This window comes from Leptopilina boulardi, unplaced genomic scaffold (assembly GCF_019393585.1).
Source record: "Leptopilina boulardi isolate dan_hultmark-lab unplaced genomic scaffold, ZJU_Lbou_2.1 LbouV2_342, whole genome shotgun sequence".
Taxonomy (NCBI): Eukaryota; Metazoa; Arthropoda; class Insecta; order Hymenoptera; family Figitidae; genus Leptopilina; species Leptopilina boulardi.
The window spans coordinates 524,585-543,279 of record NW_026137910.1 but is presented as its reverse complement, the minus strand read 5'-3'; the positions used below and the strand labels follow the sequence as shown (position 1 = coordinate 543,279).

General features: G+C 26.4%; 2 protein-coding genes across 8 annotated transcripts in view; one reads left to right on the top strand and one right to left on the bottom strand.

Moving 5' to 3' along the window:
* The first annotated feature begins 3,054 nt into the window (after positions 1 to 3,054).
* Positions 3,055 to 18,695, top strand: part of LOC127285909 (uncharacterized) — a 179,451-nt gene continuing 163,810 nt past the window's right edge. Inside the window, exons 1-2 of one of the 5 annotated variants that reach the window (XR_007843678.1) lie at positions 3,055 to 3,419; positions 3,962 to 4,408. The gene's annotated coding sequence lies outside the window, so the exon portion shown is untranslated. The remainder of the gene's footprint in view (positions 3,420 to 3,961; positions 4,409 to 18,695) is intronic. The other 4 variants (XM_051312121.1, XM_051312124.1, XM_051312120.1 and 1 more) reach the window with 4 other exon arrangements.
* Positions 14,161 to 18,695, bottom strand: part of LOC127285910 (uncharacterized) — a 29,816-nt gene continuing 25,281 nt past the window's right edge. For 2 of the 3 annotated variants that reach the window (XM_051312126.1, XM_051312125.1), the window contains exons 2-3: positions 17,286 to 17,459; positions 14,161 to 16,757 (exon numbers count right to left, since the gene is read on the bottom strand). In XM_051312126.1, coding sequence (XP_051168083.1) covers positions 14,766 to 16,757; positions 17,286 to 17,459 — 2,166 coding nt within the window. In that variant the 3' untranslated portion in view covers positions 14,161 to 14,765. The remainder of the gene's footprint in view (positions 16,758 to 17,285; positions 17,460 to 18,695) is intronic. The other variant, XM_051312127.1, reaches the window with a different exon arrangement.

The window sequence follows — 18,695 nt, the reverse complement described above, 5'->3', positions numbered from 1 at the left end:
TAAAAAGCATTTTTTTTAGAAAACATGTTTTTACAATTTTCTATTTTAAAAGATAGTTTGTTTTCTAATCGTTGATCATAAACTTTATGGACTTCAGTATTGATCAAAAAATGTTATTTTCATCATATATGAAATTTTATTTGTGTTAAACTATATTTTTCATTTTAAACAAATAGTTATTTTATACATTTGAGACAAATAATAATAATAATATTATGATAATAAAAATACTAACAAAAAAAATTCTCCGGCTGAAGGAAGATATTGTCTTATTTGTAGTTTTTTTTTTTTTAAAGAAACAAAATGTCAGTGATATATACATATATATATATAAGTGTGAAAAAATATTTTAGTTCCAAAGAAAGTTTATATATTTTTAAGATAGCATTTTGATTACGAGGTTCCACCTATTCCGGAAGTAATAAATCGTTTGTGATTTTTTCCACCAATGATTTATAATGTTATCATATATACCTTTATAAGCTTCACAATTACAGGTTTCCTTTATAGAAGGAGATCCAAACCCTTTTTCTCTTTGAAAACCATAATTTTTATTTTTTGTTAATATTTTATTTTTTATTTTCAATAGAATATATCCGCGTATAATTAATTTATTCTTTATTCCAAATATAATACATTTTTTCTCCGCATAATTTATTAATATTATTAAACAAATCATTTGTTAGTATACATAATGCATTTAAGTGTAAGTAATTGCACTGAGAGATTTAATTTATTTTTATGTATTTCTATTTTATTCTAGTATTTGAGTTTAAAAAAAAAAATTATATTTTTAATGTTTATTCATAACTCTTATAAGTTAGATTTAATTATACTTTCTATTGATATATGTGCATAGATCAAATATTTTAAAAATAAATGCATTTTTAAGATATTTGTAGATTTTATTTATTCTTTGTGTTTATAAAAATTTAAGATTCTTAATGATGTATATGTAATATCCATGTGGATGTTTTTTATGTACAAATTTAGAAATAAATTGAAGAAATGACTTTTATATGTGTGGTAAATTCATTGTTGTTATTTATTAATACACATTTTTATTTAAAACCGTACACTCGTGGCCAGATATGCCTGCAAATTTTTGTCCTTTTCTAATACACGTGTTGCCATGACACAGGTTGTTTACAGATTTTACGTAAAATACGTAGAAAATGTAATTTTTATTGAGAAAATTTTATGGAGCATTTGATATTGGACAACCAATCAGATTTTTGCATTTCGGAAAATCAAAGTAAAAAAAACTTTTTTACCAAAGGTGTAAAGGTGCTTATATACCTCAAATTTCGATCAGATGAACATTATTTCTGGACCGTGAAAATGCGTGAAAAGTCATTTTCACGGCGGGTATTTTTGAATTGTTTTATACAAAAAATGTTTTTTTAAGAAATATAATATTAAATAATTGTTTTAGTATGTAAGAACACTTTAAAATAATGATAGAGAGATGATTTGATTAAAAAATTTAGCAAATTTTGCTTTAAAACGTTTTCTGCTACAAGAAAGTGTAAAATGACGATGTTTGTGAAATGGTTTGTACAGTGCAGTGCTTCTTCCTTGTTAGTGTCTCTCAGAGTTTTGTTTATGTTATGTCGGTTCTTTTTAACTTGTAATAAATAATGAGTGCTGAAAATAAATCGGTAAGTTGAAATGTTTATCAAATAAATTTAAATTCAACTAATTGTTTCGAATAACTGAAAGAAACATGTACACATGTACACTGTACAAACCATTTCACAAACATCGTCATTTTACACTTTCTTGTAGCAGAAAACGTTTTAAAGCAAAATTTGCTAAATTTTTTAATCAAATCATCTCTCTATCATTATTTTAAAGTGTTCTTACATACTAAAACAATTATTTAATATTATATTTCTTAAAAAAAACATTTTTTGTTTAAAACAATTCAAAAATACCCGCCGTGAAAATGACTTTTCACGCATTTTCACGGTCCAGAAATAATGTTCATCTGATCGAAATTTGAGATATATAAGCACCTTAAATGCTCCATTAGAGTTAGGTTGATTCCACAATAGGCAAAATCGTATCGTCTTGAAGATGATTAGGCCAACGCAGAATGAAATCTCTAATCGTAAATCTTAAGCTTCTACATAGGAGAGAAAAGGACAAAAGATATTGGGATCTGAAATACTGCGATACGCCATCTGGTGAGAGCCTTGTTGTGGTGGCCATGTTTTCATTCCGTGTTTCTCTAACATATACAAAAGAAAGAGATAAAAAACCAAGATGGTTGTCACAAGAAGGCTCAGGGGTGGGTCAGTTTTGCGTGATTTCTGATCCCAATTTCTATCCTCTTCTCTCTCATGTAAAAGCGATAAGATTTATCGATTAGAGGTTTCATTCTGCTTAGGCCTATTTTCAAAACAAAAAGTTTGTCGACAACAGAAAAAGCATGCGCGCGCATCGTTTTGTCATGAAAATCGTCTTCAAGACGATGTGATTTTGCCTGTTGTGGAATCAGCCTTACGCATAACTTCCAAATTCAAACTCTGTTTAACGATACAATGGTTCTCGAAAGAGAGATGCATACGATAAAAGAGAACACAAATATATCTCTGTCCTTTTTTAAACTTATATTTCACGTTCGCAAACGTAAAGGCCAAAGCAGAACAGTTTTGCGAAAGTTATTGGTTGTTTTCCATTGTCCCCACTCGCCATTTGTCATAAATTTCTTCAACTACCGCATCTTGCTCTAGTGATAATTTAGTGACTTTTAATTTTAACAATAAAGTCAATAAATTTTCACTAGGTAGTTGACGAGAATTAAATGACAATAATGACGAATGGGAACAATGGAAACCAACCTAGCTTCGCGAAAGTAGTTCATGAGATAGAAAAGGACACAAATATATATCTGTCTTTCTCTAACGTATTGCTCATCGTTTGCTAACGACTTTCGAGTTTGTGTAGCTATTGTGCGTTGGCCCTAAAAATGAAGTTTTTTTTTCCGTGTCGACAAGTCGAAAAAAAGTCGTTGTAGAAGCAGCTTTATTTCGATATAAATTCTCGATTGTGTTTTTAGATTAGGTGTTTCTGCTCTTTATTATGGTGGTAGTGTTATATGTTATCGTTTTCGTAAAAATTTTGATTAGTTATTTGACATTTTGCAGTGAATGTAAACTACTTTTCAATTATATACGATTGAATGAAAATATCTTGTCACCTTCGTTCAGACTCATTGACTTCTGATGTACATATAATATATCTATAGTAATAGAACGTGAGAATTTTATCGGGCGTGGATATCATTCAATAAAACCAAGATCACGTAATGAGAATAATGTTTCTTATGAATAATGAATTAGAAGTCAAACGCAGTGTAACATTGCGTGAGAAAAACAGGTGGAAGTGAGAACGAAAATACATATTGTTACAAAGTAAGTATGAGCTCGTCACATAATAATATAAGAAAATAACTCATAGACATTGGACGAGCAACCTCTTTACGTGCATATATATAAGTATTTAAAAATGATCGTCAACGAGCAAAATTCAAGGTATTAAAAAATGAGCACAACGCTCCTTTATTAGCATGAATCACACTCCTTGCATCATTTGCCAATGTATTCTTTTTTTTTTTTTTTTTTATGAAATTTATGTTTATTTAGTCCTGTTAAGAATACTAATAAAAAAAATTTTTAATTTATTGAACTTTTATATATTTTCTTGCAGTAATTAATTAAAAATATTATTAATCATTTATTTATCTATTTTGAGGATTTCTACGCACTGAAAAAAATCGGACCTAAGATAACAAAGAGCCATTGATTGTTTCAGATATAGTTATTATATTTTTTTTAATTTCAATCATTGAAAAGTCAATTAAAATGAAATACAATTTTTCTATTCTAGTTAAAATGAATTTTTAATTTATTATTTTTAAAATTAAATTATGCTTTCTTTTTTCAATTTTAATCAGATGAAAGCTGTAAGGAGGAAAAGAAAAAAAAATAGTTATTTCGAATATAGGAATTTGTTACTTTTATGCATATGGTCATTATATTTATAGAATTTCACCTTGTTCAGTTACTTCCGGAATGTACTTGAGGATATATTGTTAGAGCAAATATAAACATGATACAGAAAAGTGAATTGTCTCCTTAGTGACTTTCCATGAAGAGAGAGAGAGAATACCACCAAAGTCGTAATTGAGCAATTCCAGTGGAAAAAAAGTGACAATAAGGCAAAGCGAAAAAATAAGTGAACCTTCGCCCAATGACGTTCTCCAAATGGCGGAAATGTTCCTGTATGTTCTACAAAGTAGATTGCTGTCTCTGCGACTGTAAGTGATAATTATGGCTTTTCTAGACACACTGCTTATGCAATTACTCCACTTCCGTAGCAGAACGCATCAGCACAAATCAACGTATGTATATATATTTTTTTTTTCATAAGTCTTTTCTGACGATGACACTTTATTTCGAAAGTGCGTTCCTATAAAAACGCAAATATCTAGGATAACTTTTTAATGCGATATATATTAATATTATTTTATCTTCATTTCTTTCTATAGAAGAAATAAATCATTTAAAAGTTTATTTTGAGTTCAAGATAAATAATGACTTATTGTCAAATAAATTTTAATTATTAGAAATTAAAATTATTTTTTGTATATTGAACTTTTGAAGAAACTTTTCATATATACTTAAAGTCGATTTTCGTATATTTTTATGAAATTATCATGAAAAAATTTTTTAGGCTAGAAACTCTTGTGATTGAAGGCAAAAGGCCTAAGCAAAATAGTTTCGCGAAAGACGTTCGCGAACGTGAAGCATGAGTTAGAAAAGGACAGAAGTATATATGTATCCTTTTCTATCTCATGCATCTCGTTCACGAACGACTTTCGCGAAACTATTGTGCGTTGGCCTAAACGCAAAATAGAACGGAAATACATCAAGCATGTGGTAGAAAAGGACAAAAAAACATCGTTTGTCCTTTTCTATCTCATGCTTACGTTCCAGTTCGCGTTCCTTTTTCTATACTGGATTAACCTACATTAACATAACCTCAAAATAAAAATAAATTTAGTTTTTAACAGAATTAAAAATATATTTAAAATTTCAACCAAATTCGAAAAATCCAATTGTACAATTTTGAGAAAAAAATTATTTTCAGCTAAAATTTGTTGTTAAATAATAATTAATAAATATTTTGTGTTTTTTCTTAAAAATTAGCGAACAATTTATAATTTTTATCCAATTTTTATAAATAATTGCTCATCATCTTTATCTCTTTAAAAGATTCTCTATAATTCTGATTTTGTTTTTATGTTGAATAAAGATTTGTTTAAAAATATAAAACTATTTTATTTGTTTTATTAATTTTTGAACAAAATATTTTATTAATAAAATTCAACGAATAGAATTTTAGAAAATCTTTCAAATAGCAAAATGAGCTATTTGTTTGTAAAAACTTGATAAAAATCACAATTGTTCGTCAACTTTAAACAAAAAATATAAACAGTGAAATAATTATTATTTAACAACAAATTTTTGTGCAAAATAATTAAATTTGGAAATTGTACAACTGAATTTTTTTAAAATTTGATAAAATTTATTTTATTTATAGTTTTATTTCTTGTTAAAAACAACTTTTTGGTTTCAGTTTATGTTAATGGGCTAAGCATCTTTAATAGATTAGGAAATGTATTTTTGAAAAAAAAATTTTTTTTTTTAATTTGACTTTTTTAAAAAAAAAGACACTTTTTTAACGAAAGCTGAGGTACTTTCTTATATAGGGACATATAAATGAAATAAAATATAACATTTATGTCTTTATAGAAAAAAAACCTCAGCTTTCGTTCAACAAAAAATCGTGACTTTTATTAAAAAAAAAAGTCAAATTTTTTTTTATTTTTATTTCTTTTTGGCAATTTTTTTTTTCAAAAATGCATTTCACCAATCGAAAGGGCGTGAAAGTAGTCGGTTCACGTGAAATTTCTTTTTATTTGATATTAATTTCTTTGAAGACAATATTGTTGTTAAGACTAGAAATTTATGAGGAAATAAAATAAATATCAAATTTTCTAAAAGCATTTTTAAATTTTCTAAAAGTATTTTCAAGTCGTAGAAAATATTGTAAAAAGCGAAATTTCCATATAAGAAATACTAATGTTTAATAAACTTTTATAAACTTTATACAGTATTTAATAAAACTTAGTATTATTTAATAATGAATCAAATACATTCTACCAAATTTTAGTATAACTATTCTAAATTTCATAAAACTTTATTAAAGATTAGTATTTCTTATATGGAAATTTCGCTTTTTACAATATTTTCCACGACTTAAAAATACTTTTACAAAATTTGAAAATGCTTTTATAAAATTTGATATTTATTTTCTTTACGTGTAGAAATGATTTTGAACTATATTTCTAACGCGAACTAAAATATAATAAAAATTAATTTTAATCAATTAATATTGATAAATAATAATTTCATTTTTTTACATTTTTATTTTTTTCTTTTAGCTTAGACAAATATTGCAATTCTTATATACAATTTTTATAAACAATAGCTTATTTTACTCATTGTAACATTTCTTCACAATCGTAATTTTTTTTTTAATATTGTTAAAAATATTTTCTTCAAAAAACTATAATCAAATCAAATTGTTTTCAATAAATTATTTTAACAATACTTTTAACATTAGAAACATTACGATTGCTAAGGAAATTTCAATGATTAAAATAAGCTGTTGTTTATAAAAAAAATGCGATTGTTTTCTGAGCGGAAAGAAAAAACTTAAAATATTTAAAAAAAATATATATATTTTAAGTTAACATTATTTTTTCTAAAAAATGTACAATTATATTTTTAAAAATTGATTGATATTACATTTTATTATATTTTTGTTTGCGTTAAGAACCATTTTTTAGTTTGATGTTATGTTATGGTCACCATTAACCTTAATTTGCTAACTTTGATTAGTTAGGTTAGGTTTGCTCAGGCATGGCCATATCATTTTAAGGTTAAGTTAAGTTTATTAAAAAGTGAATTGAATAAAAATTCATTTCAAGAATAAAAAGAAAGCAGAAGAAAAAAAAATTATAGATGCAAATTAAAAAAAAAAGGAAAATCTAGAACGAAACGTGAATAAATTGCCAATTATACTATTATACATATATAAGTGATTTCCATAAAAGAACTTTTTATGTAAAATAAAAGGGCGCTTGCTATGCATCATCGCATTCGATTAACTGTAGCAGGAAAAATTGTGAGAAATGGGTTATATTACTTGATTCGAATGCAGAGTAGGTTATTATCTCTACAATTACATTACATTGTATGTACTCGTGAAGCATTTATATAGGAACTATAAGATCGCTTTATTACTCTATATCAGAAGGCATTGTTCTTCTCTCTGTTTCCACTCTTGTAAATACGACCTTCTTGACCTTCATCACTTTCAGAATGCAAAATCTCTCATTTTTTTAAAAAAAATTATTGCAAATCGTTAAAACTATAATATATATGCTTTTTTCAAATAAGTAAAATCTAATATTATCTATTTTAATGATTCAATTATTTCTATATTTAATAATAATCACTATATTGTATATTTATTCAAAAAGTATATATTGAAAGAAATTTTTTATTCAAATTAATTAAATTATCGAAAAATTGAATTAATTTATTTGAATAAAATAAAATGTTTACAGTAAATATAATTTTATGTTACAGAAATATTTAGCTTTTAGATTTAGACAAATAGATTTTTTCTCTCAATATATTGTATTTGACATTATTTAAATTAATAATTGTTAGGTCACTAATTTTGTATAATATATGAAAGTACTTTTTTTCTTAGGAATAATATAGCTTAATATTTAGATTCATTTAAAACTTTTTCTACTTTTATTACTAATAACATTATTTTAATGAATGGGTATTTCAAAGTGGCGGAAATTAATCTCTTTAATGATTTGCATATTTATTGCATAACTTATAAGTTAATTACTATTTGTAATATATATTACACCTACAGATATATATTTTCTTCTAAAGTTTATATTGCTAAACGTTGTTAAAATTATTATTAAATTGCAATACCACATATATAAGAAAATGTTTCTAAAACTATTTTATATTTATATATACGTTATAGGAAAATGGGTTTTAATGGTTTTAGAGATAATTGGCATAATTGATGGAAAGTAATCAGGGGAGATACATTAAATAATTATTGTGCGGTTTAAAGTAAAATTAAGAATTCATGACTTCTTGTATATATATATATATATACTTTTTCCCATCAGCTTTATTCCAAGCATCTTTTGACCATATATGTAATTTCCCGAAACCCGGTTATTTGCGGAGAAATTTCAAAATGAAGGTTTTCATGAATAAAATTGTTAAGGTCATTTTATACATATATTATTTACCAAAATAATATATGAGAAAAAGAAAGAGAAAAAAATACATTATAATTTAAAACAAAATAACAATTTCAACTTCACATTGTTCTTCCTTTATAGAATTTAAAAATAGTATTTTCAATTAATTTTTGAACTGCAAAATATTTTTCGAAATAGTTTTTTTTAACTTTTGAGAACAAGTATTTTTTTTGAATACTTCTAACCAATAATAATATATATATATATAAACAAATTATTTTGAAATTTCCTTTTGTTCAATAGAGCTACCGAATATTTTAAGATCATATACGATTGTTGTAATTTTACATGTAAAAATTCTCTGCAGGTTAACTCGCAAAAATATTTTGTCAATTTATTCTTAAAAAATCGTCTGTTTGAGAAATTGACAACACGGAGAAAAATAGAAAAACGAATAAAGTAACTTTTGCTACTTTAAAAGTAAAACCGGAACTGTCCGCAGTTTCTGGCAATTTTTACTCCAGAAATAGTAAAATTTACTCCTGAAATAGTAAAAATTATTCCGAAAATAAAATTTTACTATTTCTGGAGTAAAAATTGCTAGAAATGCTCAGAAACTGTGGAAATTTTCGGTTTTACTTTTAAAATTGTAAAAATTACTTTATTCGTTTTTCCATTTTTTCCCGCGTGTAAAATTGTATACATATTAAAATTTCCTCAATTATACAATGTTTTAAAAATAAATTTTTTGACAAAATATCAATGCGCAATAGTGTTACATCAATTTTACTTACAATTAATAATATATATTTAATTTTATTTATAATAAATATTTTAAAAAAATATATATTTAATTGAAATAGAAGACAAAAATTTTTTAAATTATTTAGTAAGATTTAATTTTTCTATGAGAAAGAATTTTTCGTTTACTTTTGGAATAACTATAAAAGAAACGAAATTATTGTTTGGCATAAATAAATTTATATAATTTCTCGACATGTCCGCTGTCTGGATGTCTCTCGCGGGAGATTTCAGTTTGTGAAAATGAAATCCCATGATCTCCGCCCTGAATGCGCGTATTTCGAATGTAATACGTTTGTGTTTCGTGTTGCAATGAGATGTTAATTACCGACAACAACCTAGGTTATTATTCCCAATACTGCCGTTGGTACTCTAGGACTTATGAAATGAATTCTCACACTCCTTTATCTTTTCCATCTCTCTTCTTTCTTTATTTCGACAGAGAGGCGAGCACGCGCCTATATATATATATATATATATATATATATATGTTTATTTTACATGTATGCTATATATATATTTATCTCTATACAGTATAATAATTATTATTCAGGTATTCGATCAAACTAGATTATACTAGATATACGTGACTTGAACTAACGTCGAATCAATTTTATTAGATTGTAAACGAGAGTCCACGAAGAAACACGCGGAAGTTGTCACTTTATAAATTCATTAAGTTTATAAAAGATCCACGATTCTCGACGTTGATCCAATTAAATAACAATAAGTTGTGCCTTTGTTTCCTGTATATTTACAACAATTTTTATTTTCTTAAATTCTAATCAAAGAAGAAAAGAGAATAATTTTTATCAACTACTAAAGTTCATATAAACTTTTACATAGTTAGTGAAAAGCATATAGGGAGTTTTCATGAAAAAAATTTAATGTTCTTTTTTATGAGCCAAAAGACGAAGCTGAAATACGACCTCCCTGAAGTTGGCTTTGACGCTAAGCGCCGAAAATTGTTTTTCGCAGAATAAAAAATATCAAAACATTTTTTAAAAAGGTTTTGGGTCCACACAATGCCTTGAGAAGTATTTTTCAACGTATTATTTGGATTGAAAAATTAAAAAAAAAATAATTTGAAATTTTTCATTCTGCGAAAAACAATTTTCGGCGCTGAGTGTCGAAGCCAACTTCAGAGAGTTGAAATACGCAATGTTTATGATAAACGATTATTAAAGAAATAATTTTTTTAAATGAAAAATTCTATAATTCTTTTCCTAAAAAATATTTTTTTTTATAATTTGTTGATTAATGAAAACTACAAGAAATATTTTTTAGGCAAAAAATTACAGAATTTTTCATTTTAAAAAATTATTTCTTTAAAAATCGTTTATCATAAAAGTTGTGTATACTTCACTCGCGTGATAAAAGTTTTGAACGTTCAAATGAACGAAATATTTTTTTCAATCTATAAATTTTCAAAAAATATGATTGCAGTGTAAATTAAAACAATATTTTGTAATAAAATTCGTACGCAATGAAGTTGCAAAAAAAAAATTTCGTTCATTTGAACGTTTAAAACTTTTGGCTCATCCCTTGTCAGTTAAAATATTTTTAAAACAAACTTTATTTTTAAAATTTCTGAATATAACCGAAAAAAATACCTCCCTGAAGTTGGCTTCGACGCTCAGCGCCAAAAATTGTTTTTTGCAGAATGAAAAATTTCAAATTATTTTTTTTTTAATTTTTCAATTCAAATAATACCTTGAAAAATACTTCTCAAGGCATTGTGTGGACCAAAAACCTTTTTAAAAAATGTTTTGATATTTTTTATTCTGCGAAAAACAATTTTCGGCGCTTAGCGTCGAAGCCAACTTCAGGGAGGTAAAAAAATATACTCGGAGGAGAATTCCTCTCAATTGTGGTTAAATTTTTTCTCATCACTATGGGATATTAAAAAAGTGTCCTCTTAAATTGAGAGCAAATGGAAAAATTAATAGGACTCTAAATTTAAGACAACTTTCCTCTACAAAAAAAAAAATAGTTACTAATAAACTAAAATTTTCTGCTCATAATTAGTGAAGTTTCTCCCCTTTTTTCTTGCTTCTATAAAGATAGAGGGAAGAAAAGAAAAGCAATTTTTTTTTCTTTTGTGTATATTAAACAATTTTCACATCAGCATTATTAAAAGGAGAGTCGTAAATAAATAATAAAAAAAAGTGTAAAGGAAACAAAATAGAAATCATATCGTGAAATGCTATATATATATAAGAAGTCTCACGATTCACTTTCAATGATGTAACAACATTATACTCTCATTTATAATAATAATATAGTGTGACATTAATGAGTGTATTGTTCCTTAAAAAAAAAAAAAAAAATTTGTTTGACGACAAAAATACATAAAAACTTTATTATCACCACAGTACCGCACACGGCTTTTCCTCTATGGCGAAGGATCGGTGTGATACAATTATTATCAAACTCGAGACTTCCGCCTCACGGGAACTATGCGTTTATGTTTCAAGAGTATATAATTGAAGGAGGCGGAGCTCCTTCGAGAGAAAATGAAAGGGACGAAGGACCAATTTCTTCACTGTAGAGTGAATATACATTAAAATAACCGCGCACGATTATTCCATTAGGTTCTACTTTAGATCACGAGATTTAATTGAAACGTATCGCTCAAGTACTTGATTTTCACGTATTTAAATATATACATAGACACAAACAAGTTTACTTTGAAAATGGTATCACAATTTGTACAGATTAATTGCATTTAAATGTTACATAATTATTTTCCTTATAAAGAACGGAGAAAATTGAAATTTGATTGTTTATTAATATTAATTAAATTATCAGCGAATTTTTAGCGTTATATCACTGAAAAAAAACATTATTCTTTGAGAGAATTTCTCTTATTTTTTTATGTAATTTTTTCTCTACAATATACTGGAAGAAAAATTTATTTTATTCAAATAATCGATTACATGACTATTATCAAATAAATATTTATCATTTTTTTTTTTGAATTATTAAATTAATTAATTATTGAATTCACTATTTTTTATTAAACTGTATTTGATCCAATAATTTTATTGAAACAAATATAATTTAATTGACTTGAACAAACATTATTTGATATAAGGAAATATTTGTTTGTGTCAAGTGATACAGCCCTATTATTATTTTTATCCACTTAAAATAAGAGATCGGTTTAAATAAGTAAATCAGTTTAAAGAGCAATAGTCTCGTTTTAAATATAAAATGGAAGAGAGTATTAGAAATGAAAACCTCCTCTCAAATGAAGAATATTTTTCTTTTTTATTGTAACAATAGTTGGAAGCATAATTGACAGTAAGAATTTTTATAAATATTAAAAAATTATAAAATAATACTTCAAGATAAATATGATTTGTATATGATATAAGATTACATGGAAATAAGTCATGAAAATGAGTCATTTTGGAATTATTGTATGGGTAATTTTACAAATAAGTTCCATCTTTTATTGATCATCGTCATATTCATATTATAATTTATAGTCTATGGTTATAAAAATAGTAAAATAATTTGTTCTGTAACAATAATTTATTTTTAAGTACAAAATTGTTCACATCATCAGAAATAGCATTTTACATATTCACTATATATAATTATATTAAATTTTTGTATTTATATTTTGAAAAAATGAGTTTTTTTTCACAAAACACACTGTGAAAAGGTGGTTTCGTTTTTTTTGAAATATTTTTTTGTTTCATATTCTTTTAACGTAAAATTAGTTTCTACTTCGCTTATATCAGACTTTTCTGTTTTGTTTTTAATTTTATTATATTTATTATAATTATAAATATTATTTCAAAATATACTCCATATATTTTGATTATTTTCAATTTGAAAAATAATCTATATTTTAAGATTTTACTAAAGTTTTTTTGTCCTGTTTTTAAATAATATTCTATTTATTACGGAGAATTAATTTTAAAATCATTAGTTTTTAACTATAATTTGTGTATAGAAAAATAATTTCTTTAAGCACACCTATATATTGTGTAATTATATATATACATTCATTAAAATTATTTCATGAAACTGTCAGAGATTTTGGAAAATTCAACAAATTTTTAAAACTTTCGAAAAATTTTATTCACATTTAAAAATTAAATGTTAAAAATTGTTCTATTTTTGATTTTTAAAAAATTTCATTTTTTTTTATTTGTATAGTTAAATGGAAAGCGTCATAAAATTTAGTTGAACTTTTTAAATCATATTTCTAACAGAGATCGTACTTCAATTTACAAACTATAAAATTTGTAAAAAGTATAAATATATTTTTTAGTTATTTATAGATTTTAAATAAATTTTTACATTCTCAATTATTAAGAAAGAGTAATTGAATTTGTAAATTTTCATTTTTTCCAAATTTTTTACATGTTTCAAAGAATTGATTTCTATAAAACTGCGTCTGTCAAGGGTTAAAAAATTTGTTCCTCAATAATTTTGAGAAAAAATGTATTATTAACTTGATATTTTATGATTATATATTATTTTTAAAATATCTACAATAAAGTATTCAATAAAAAAATTTTTACCATATTTTTTTAAAAATGAAAATTATCACATCACACATAAAATTACTTAGGTTAAAGCAATACTTTAAACTTTTAACTGAATCAATTAAACTTTTATCTGCAATAACTTGAACATAAAATAACTTAAATGTTAATTACAACTAAAAAAATTGAATTTATTTTAATAAATATGTGAACTACAAATTTTTAGTTATACAAACAATTGAAAAATTAACTGAAACAATTTAATTGTATTAACTTGAAAGAACTGAACAGTTATTTAAAGCAACTTAAAGTTTATTTGAAACAACTAAAAGTTTTTTTGAAATAATTAACAGTTTGTTTGAAACAATTGTAATCATTTATCTGAGACAATTAATTGTTTATTATTTAACTGTAATAGTTTGTTTAAAACAATTAAAATCGTTTATTCAAAAAGCTATTAAAATTTTATTTCAAATAATTAAAATTTTTGCTGGAACAACTTGCAAATTATTTCTGTTAACTAATAAAAAAAAAATTTTCCGGAACAACCAGAAAAATTTATTAAAACCTACGTTGAAACTGAAAACTCAGATGCAATAAAATTTAGTTAAAGTAATTAAAATTTTACCTACTTCAATGAAAAAAAACTTGTTAAAATCTTAACTCCCCATACATTTTACAAATATATTAAAAATTATATGGAAGCTAGGTAAAATTTTAATATCACGCGTTAATAAGGAACAATTATTTTAGATACTAAAAGTAATTTCCGATTTTTGTTTATTTATATTTCATTGCAAAAACTTTTATAGTTACTTTGTAGCGAAAATATCATACTACAATTATTACAGTTAAGCACCAAATTTTAACATTTTAAAATAAATACTTTACAAAATTAAAAACTAGTAGAATAACAAGAAAAAATTGCGATTCTTATACCAGAATACACCAGGTTGCCGCTATAACTTTTTTAAGCTTCAAAATTATTCTTCATTATCCTTAGATTTTGTAACATTCTACCTTCTTTTTTTCTTTAAAAAAAAAATTGATAATTATAATATATCACTGACCTTGTAATTTTACATCTTTTTCCTCGCCTCTTTCTCCTCTTCGGAATCATCGGTAATAATTTGAACACTTCGAATGGGTCCCATTTTTCTATACCTGGACGTTGAAGATGCAGTGGTCATTGGTACTGCCATTGACATTGGTGGTCGTTCAACATTGATGGCAAGCTGCAACATTCTCAGTAGTAGTGCCTCTCTAATTGGTGGTGGTAAAATTTCATCTCCATCATCCGAATCTTCAGGTCCATAAAACTTTTGCCGATAAACTCGTTTTGGATAAGAAGTTCCCTCCATATAATCATCGTATCTCATTGGCTGATAGATGGGTGCTACATTTCTAGAATAACCACCGGCTGAAGATGCAGTGGGTGTTGATCTTACAAGAGGAACTCTATCGCCGTATCTCGGTTCAAAGCCAGTGTCTTGTCGTGGAGCTGAAGTTCTATACTGATACGAAGGATATGGTTGCTGATCGTAGAGAGCGTCTTCTAAATATGTTTTTGGATATGTTAAGGCTTGAACACCATACTGACTGACGAGAAGACGTCGCAGAAGCATTTGAAAGTCCCTTCGACTTAGAGGTGGTGCAATTGGATTTGGTGGTTCAGGTGGTAGGGCTATTGGTCCAGAATATTGATATCCATCGGGAGAAAGTGTTTGATAATCCCTATCGTCAACGGGTCGGGCCACAGGTCTTGGAATTGGTCTAATTGGCTGGAGCATCATGGGCCTATCTCTGGGACTTGGTTCAGTGTAAGGTGGTAGTGGACGATAAATTCTGTCCCTTCTGACGTAATCCTGATTTGTTATTCTTGGATCCTCGACTGGTTGTTCGGTTAAATAGTGAACGTTTGGTTCAGTTGTTGTTGTCGTTGGGTAAACTGATTGCTGAGGTCGGTATAGTACACGATTAGGTGTTCTATAAGTCGCTGGATTCTCTTCCTGCAGGAGGTTTTCAAGTGGAGGACCTCTAATTAAAACACCTCCGGGTGGTAACACTCGATATCCGTCTTGTTGACGGACATAGACAGGTTGCTCGGGATTTGTTTGTGGATAGTCTCGTGATTGATCTTGCGTTGATGGTCCGAGGAGAATTTGTTGCTCCATGGCTGCTGCATTGACCCTGTCGTCTTGAACTTTGGGATCTGATTCGTAAGTTCGTGGTGGATCGAATCTAGCGGGTCCTAAATTGTCTCTATTGATGAAAATGGATTTTGCACGCTCGGGTCGAAGGGGAGCTACCCTTTGAATAATTCTTGGTGGACTACCGGTGGTAAATAATGGTCGTGTTGTGGATAAAGCACCACCGTAGACGTGATCACCGTGATCATCTTCGATGTGTTCGATTTTAACGACAGGAATGGCCTTTGTGGTGCCTTCCTCGTGTAATTGTCTTCGTAAACTATTTCCTGTGGTGATTTTATCGTCTTCCTCTTTCTCCTCGAATTCCTCAGTAATTGGCCGTAGTGTCACGTCAACGGGCCGTTTGGCGAAGATAATTTTACGAAATGCCGAGACTTTTTCCTCGGGTTTTTTTGTTTGTGAATCTTCTGTTGATGCTTCCTCTTCAAGAATTGGTGGACGTTGTTGACCATTGATAATGAATCGAGGTCGACTTCGGGTTGTTGTTCGAAAATGTGATAAACCAGGTTTTGTGGTGGATTCTATCGATGAAGAAGTACTGCTACTTGATAGTGTTGATGTGGCGGTTGTTGATAATGAACTTGGTGTAGTGGTTGTTTTACGAGTTCTTGGTATTGATTGAACAACTGAGGATTTTGTCGATGTTTCTGAGGATGTTGCATAAACAACTGTTGGCTTCCTCGATGTTGTACGATTGTTTCTGCTTTGAACTGCCGTCACGTGTTCCTGTAATGGTGAGACGGTGGTCGCTTTAAAGCCAGTTCCATTTGAGGAGGTGTAGGAAACCCTTTTTATTTCGCCGTCAGCGTCGACGAAACCAAAAGTGCCCTTGACGTTGCCTAAAACGTCACGGCTCTCGACCTAGCAATCACGCATTCTCACTTTCAGGGCGAAATATTCGCTTCAAGTGATTTGAGAATACATTCTTACACAAGTGTTAATCTTCCATCATTCGCTGATTAAAAAATGTTTAAGAATTAATTTGAAAATAATTATCAGTAACCCTTGTGATAATTGTTTGTTTGCATTAATTACAACTACACGGAAAGACTTTTATTTTATTTTTCTTTACTTTTTAGGATATTGGGAAAAAAAGGGAACGTTATTTATATAATTCGTACTCTGACTATTAAAATCAGAAAAAAAAATTCACATAGAATAATTTGTATGATCGATAATCCGCATATATATTATATCAATGAGTAAAGTAAAAATATTATATTAATAATTTAAAGAAAGTATATCTAAGATTTATTTAAAGAAAATGTTATTTCTATTTTTTGCGAATGACGGAAGATTAAAATAACTTTAGTGCTACATATTTATAATTGATATTATTTCCTATATTGGAGGATGTTTTTTTTTTAAACAAGAAAATAATAAATGTACCTTAAATGAACCATCGCCAGCTTCATATCCAAAGGTATATGATCCGTCTTCGTTGACTTTCCTAATTTGCTTAAGAATAGCCACCTGTTGATTACTTTCTGACGCCTGTTGATCAGTAATATTTGAACATCCAGCTGTTGCCAAGCAGAAAATTGCCATCAACCATGGCGTCATCTTTAACATAAAATTCATAGACCCATTTGCTTTGATTTCTAACATTTATTGTTTAGATTAAAACAAAATATATATCTATCTCTTTTACAATAAAAAAAATGGAATTGAAAAAAAAACTGTAAGGAAATCACGATAACTTAAATTAAAAGTAAATTAATCCAAATTTTTATATCAATTTGATAATTATGGCATAAATATAATAGTTTTAAAATAACTGTGATTTTACTTTAATAAATTTATTATTACTGCTTTTATATAAAAATATTATTGTCGTTAAATAATTGAATTACTATTTAATTTAAAATCTTTTTTTTGACGTAGAAATAAATGTTAGAAAAAAAAAAATTTTTATGTACAATTTTTTTTTTCTTAAAATTTTTACAATATTTTAGAAATTTATTTAATTTCATAGATGTAAGAGGTGAATAGAGACATTAAGAAAAAGTGCGCGTTGTTTGTCACCAAAAGAAATTGATACTTCTTTTATTTTATTTCCGAGATTTCTCATAACGCATGTGAACTGACAAAACATTCCTGTCGTATATACATAAGAAGAACAAAAGGAAAAACAGGCTTTTTAAACAACAGAACAATTTGCATTCATTATTTTTATACTTTCTGCGGCTTTTGTGTAATTCGACTAAAAAGTTATGAATTTTTATGATGGAACTTATTACTAATATAATGTTGATTGCAAATGATTAACCAATAAGATAATAATATACTTTCAAATTTAATAAACTGAACAATTTTCCAATAATGCATAGAAATTAGTTGAATTTTTGCATCTAAAAGAATAAATATTACATAATTGATTTCTTATTTTGAAAAAAAAGAAAAGGAAGAAAATAAGTTTTGGTTATAACATTAACAAATTTAATAATATTAGTTTATTTAAAAAGTTTTTTAATTAAAAATCGTTACAAATCAAAAAACTATTTTAAAAAATTTATTTGACACAAGTAAATAGTTGCTATTTAGTTTACAGATAAATCGTATTTTTATTTAATTAAAATATTTAATTTGAATAAAAAATTTATCTACAAGTAAAGAAAAAGTAAAAAAAAGAGAAAAAAGAAGTAAAAGTATATTTTATTAATATTTATTGATTCGATGATTTATATTATTTATATTAAAGAACAAATATGAAAAATTTACTATTTTGTATTTATAAAAATTTTTTAATAATCTTTAAAAATCATTTAAATTTACAGCTAATTTAATTATTTAATTTCT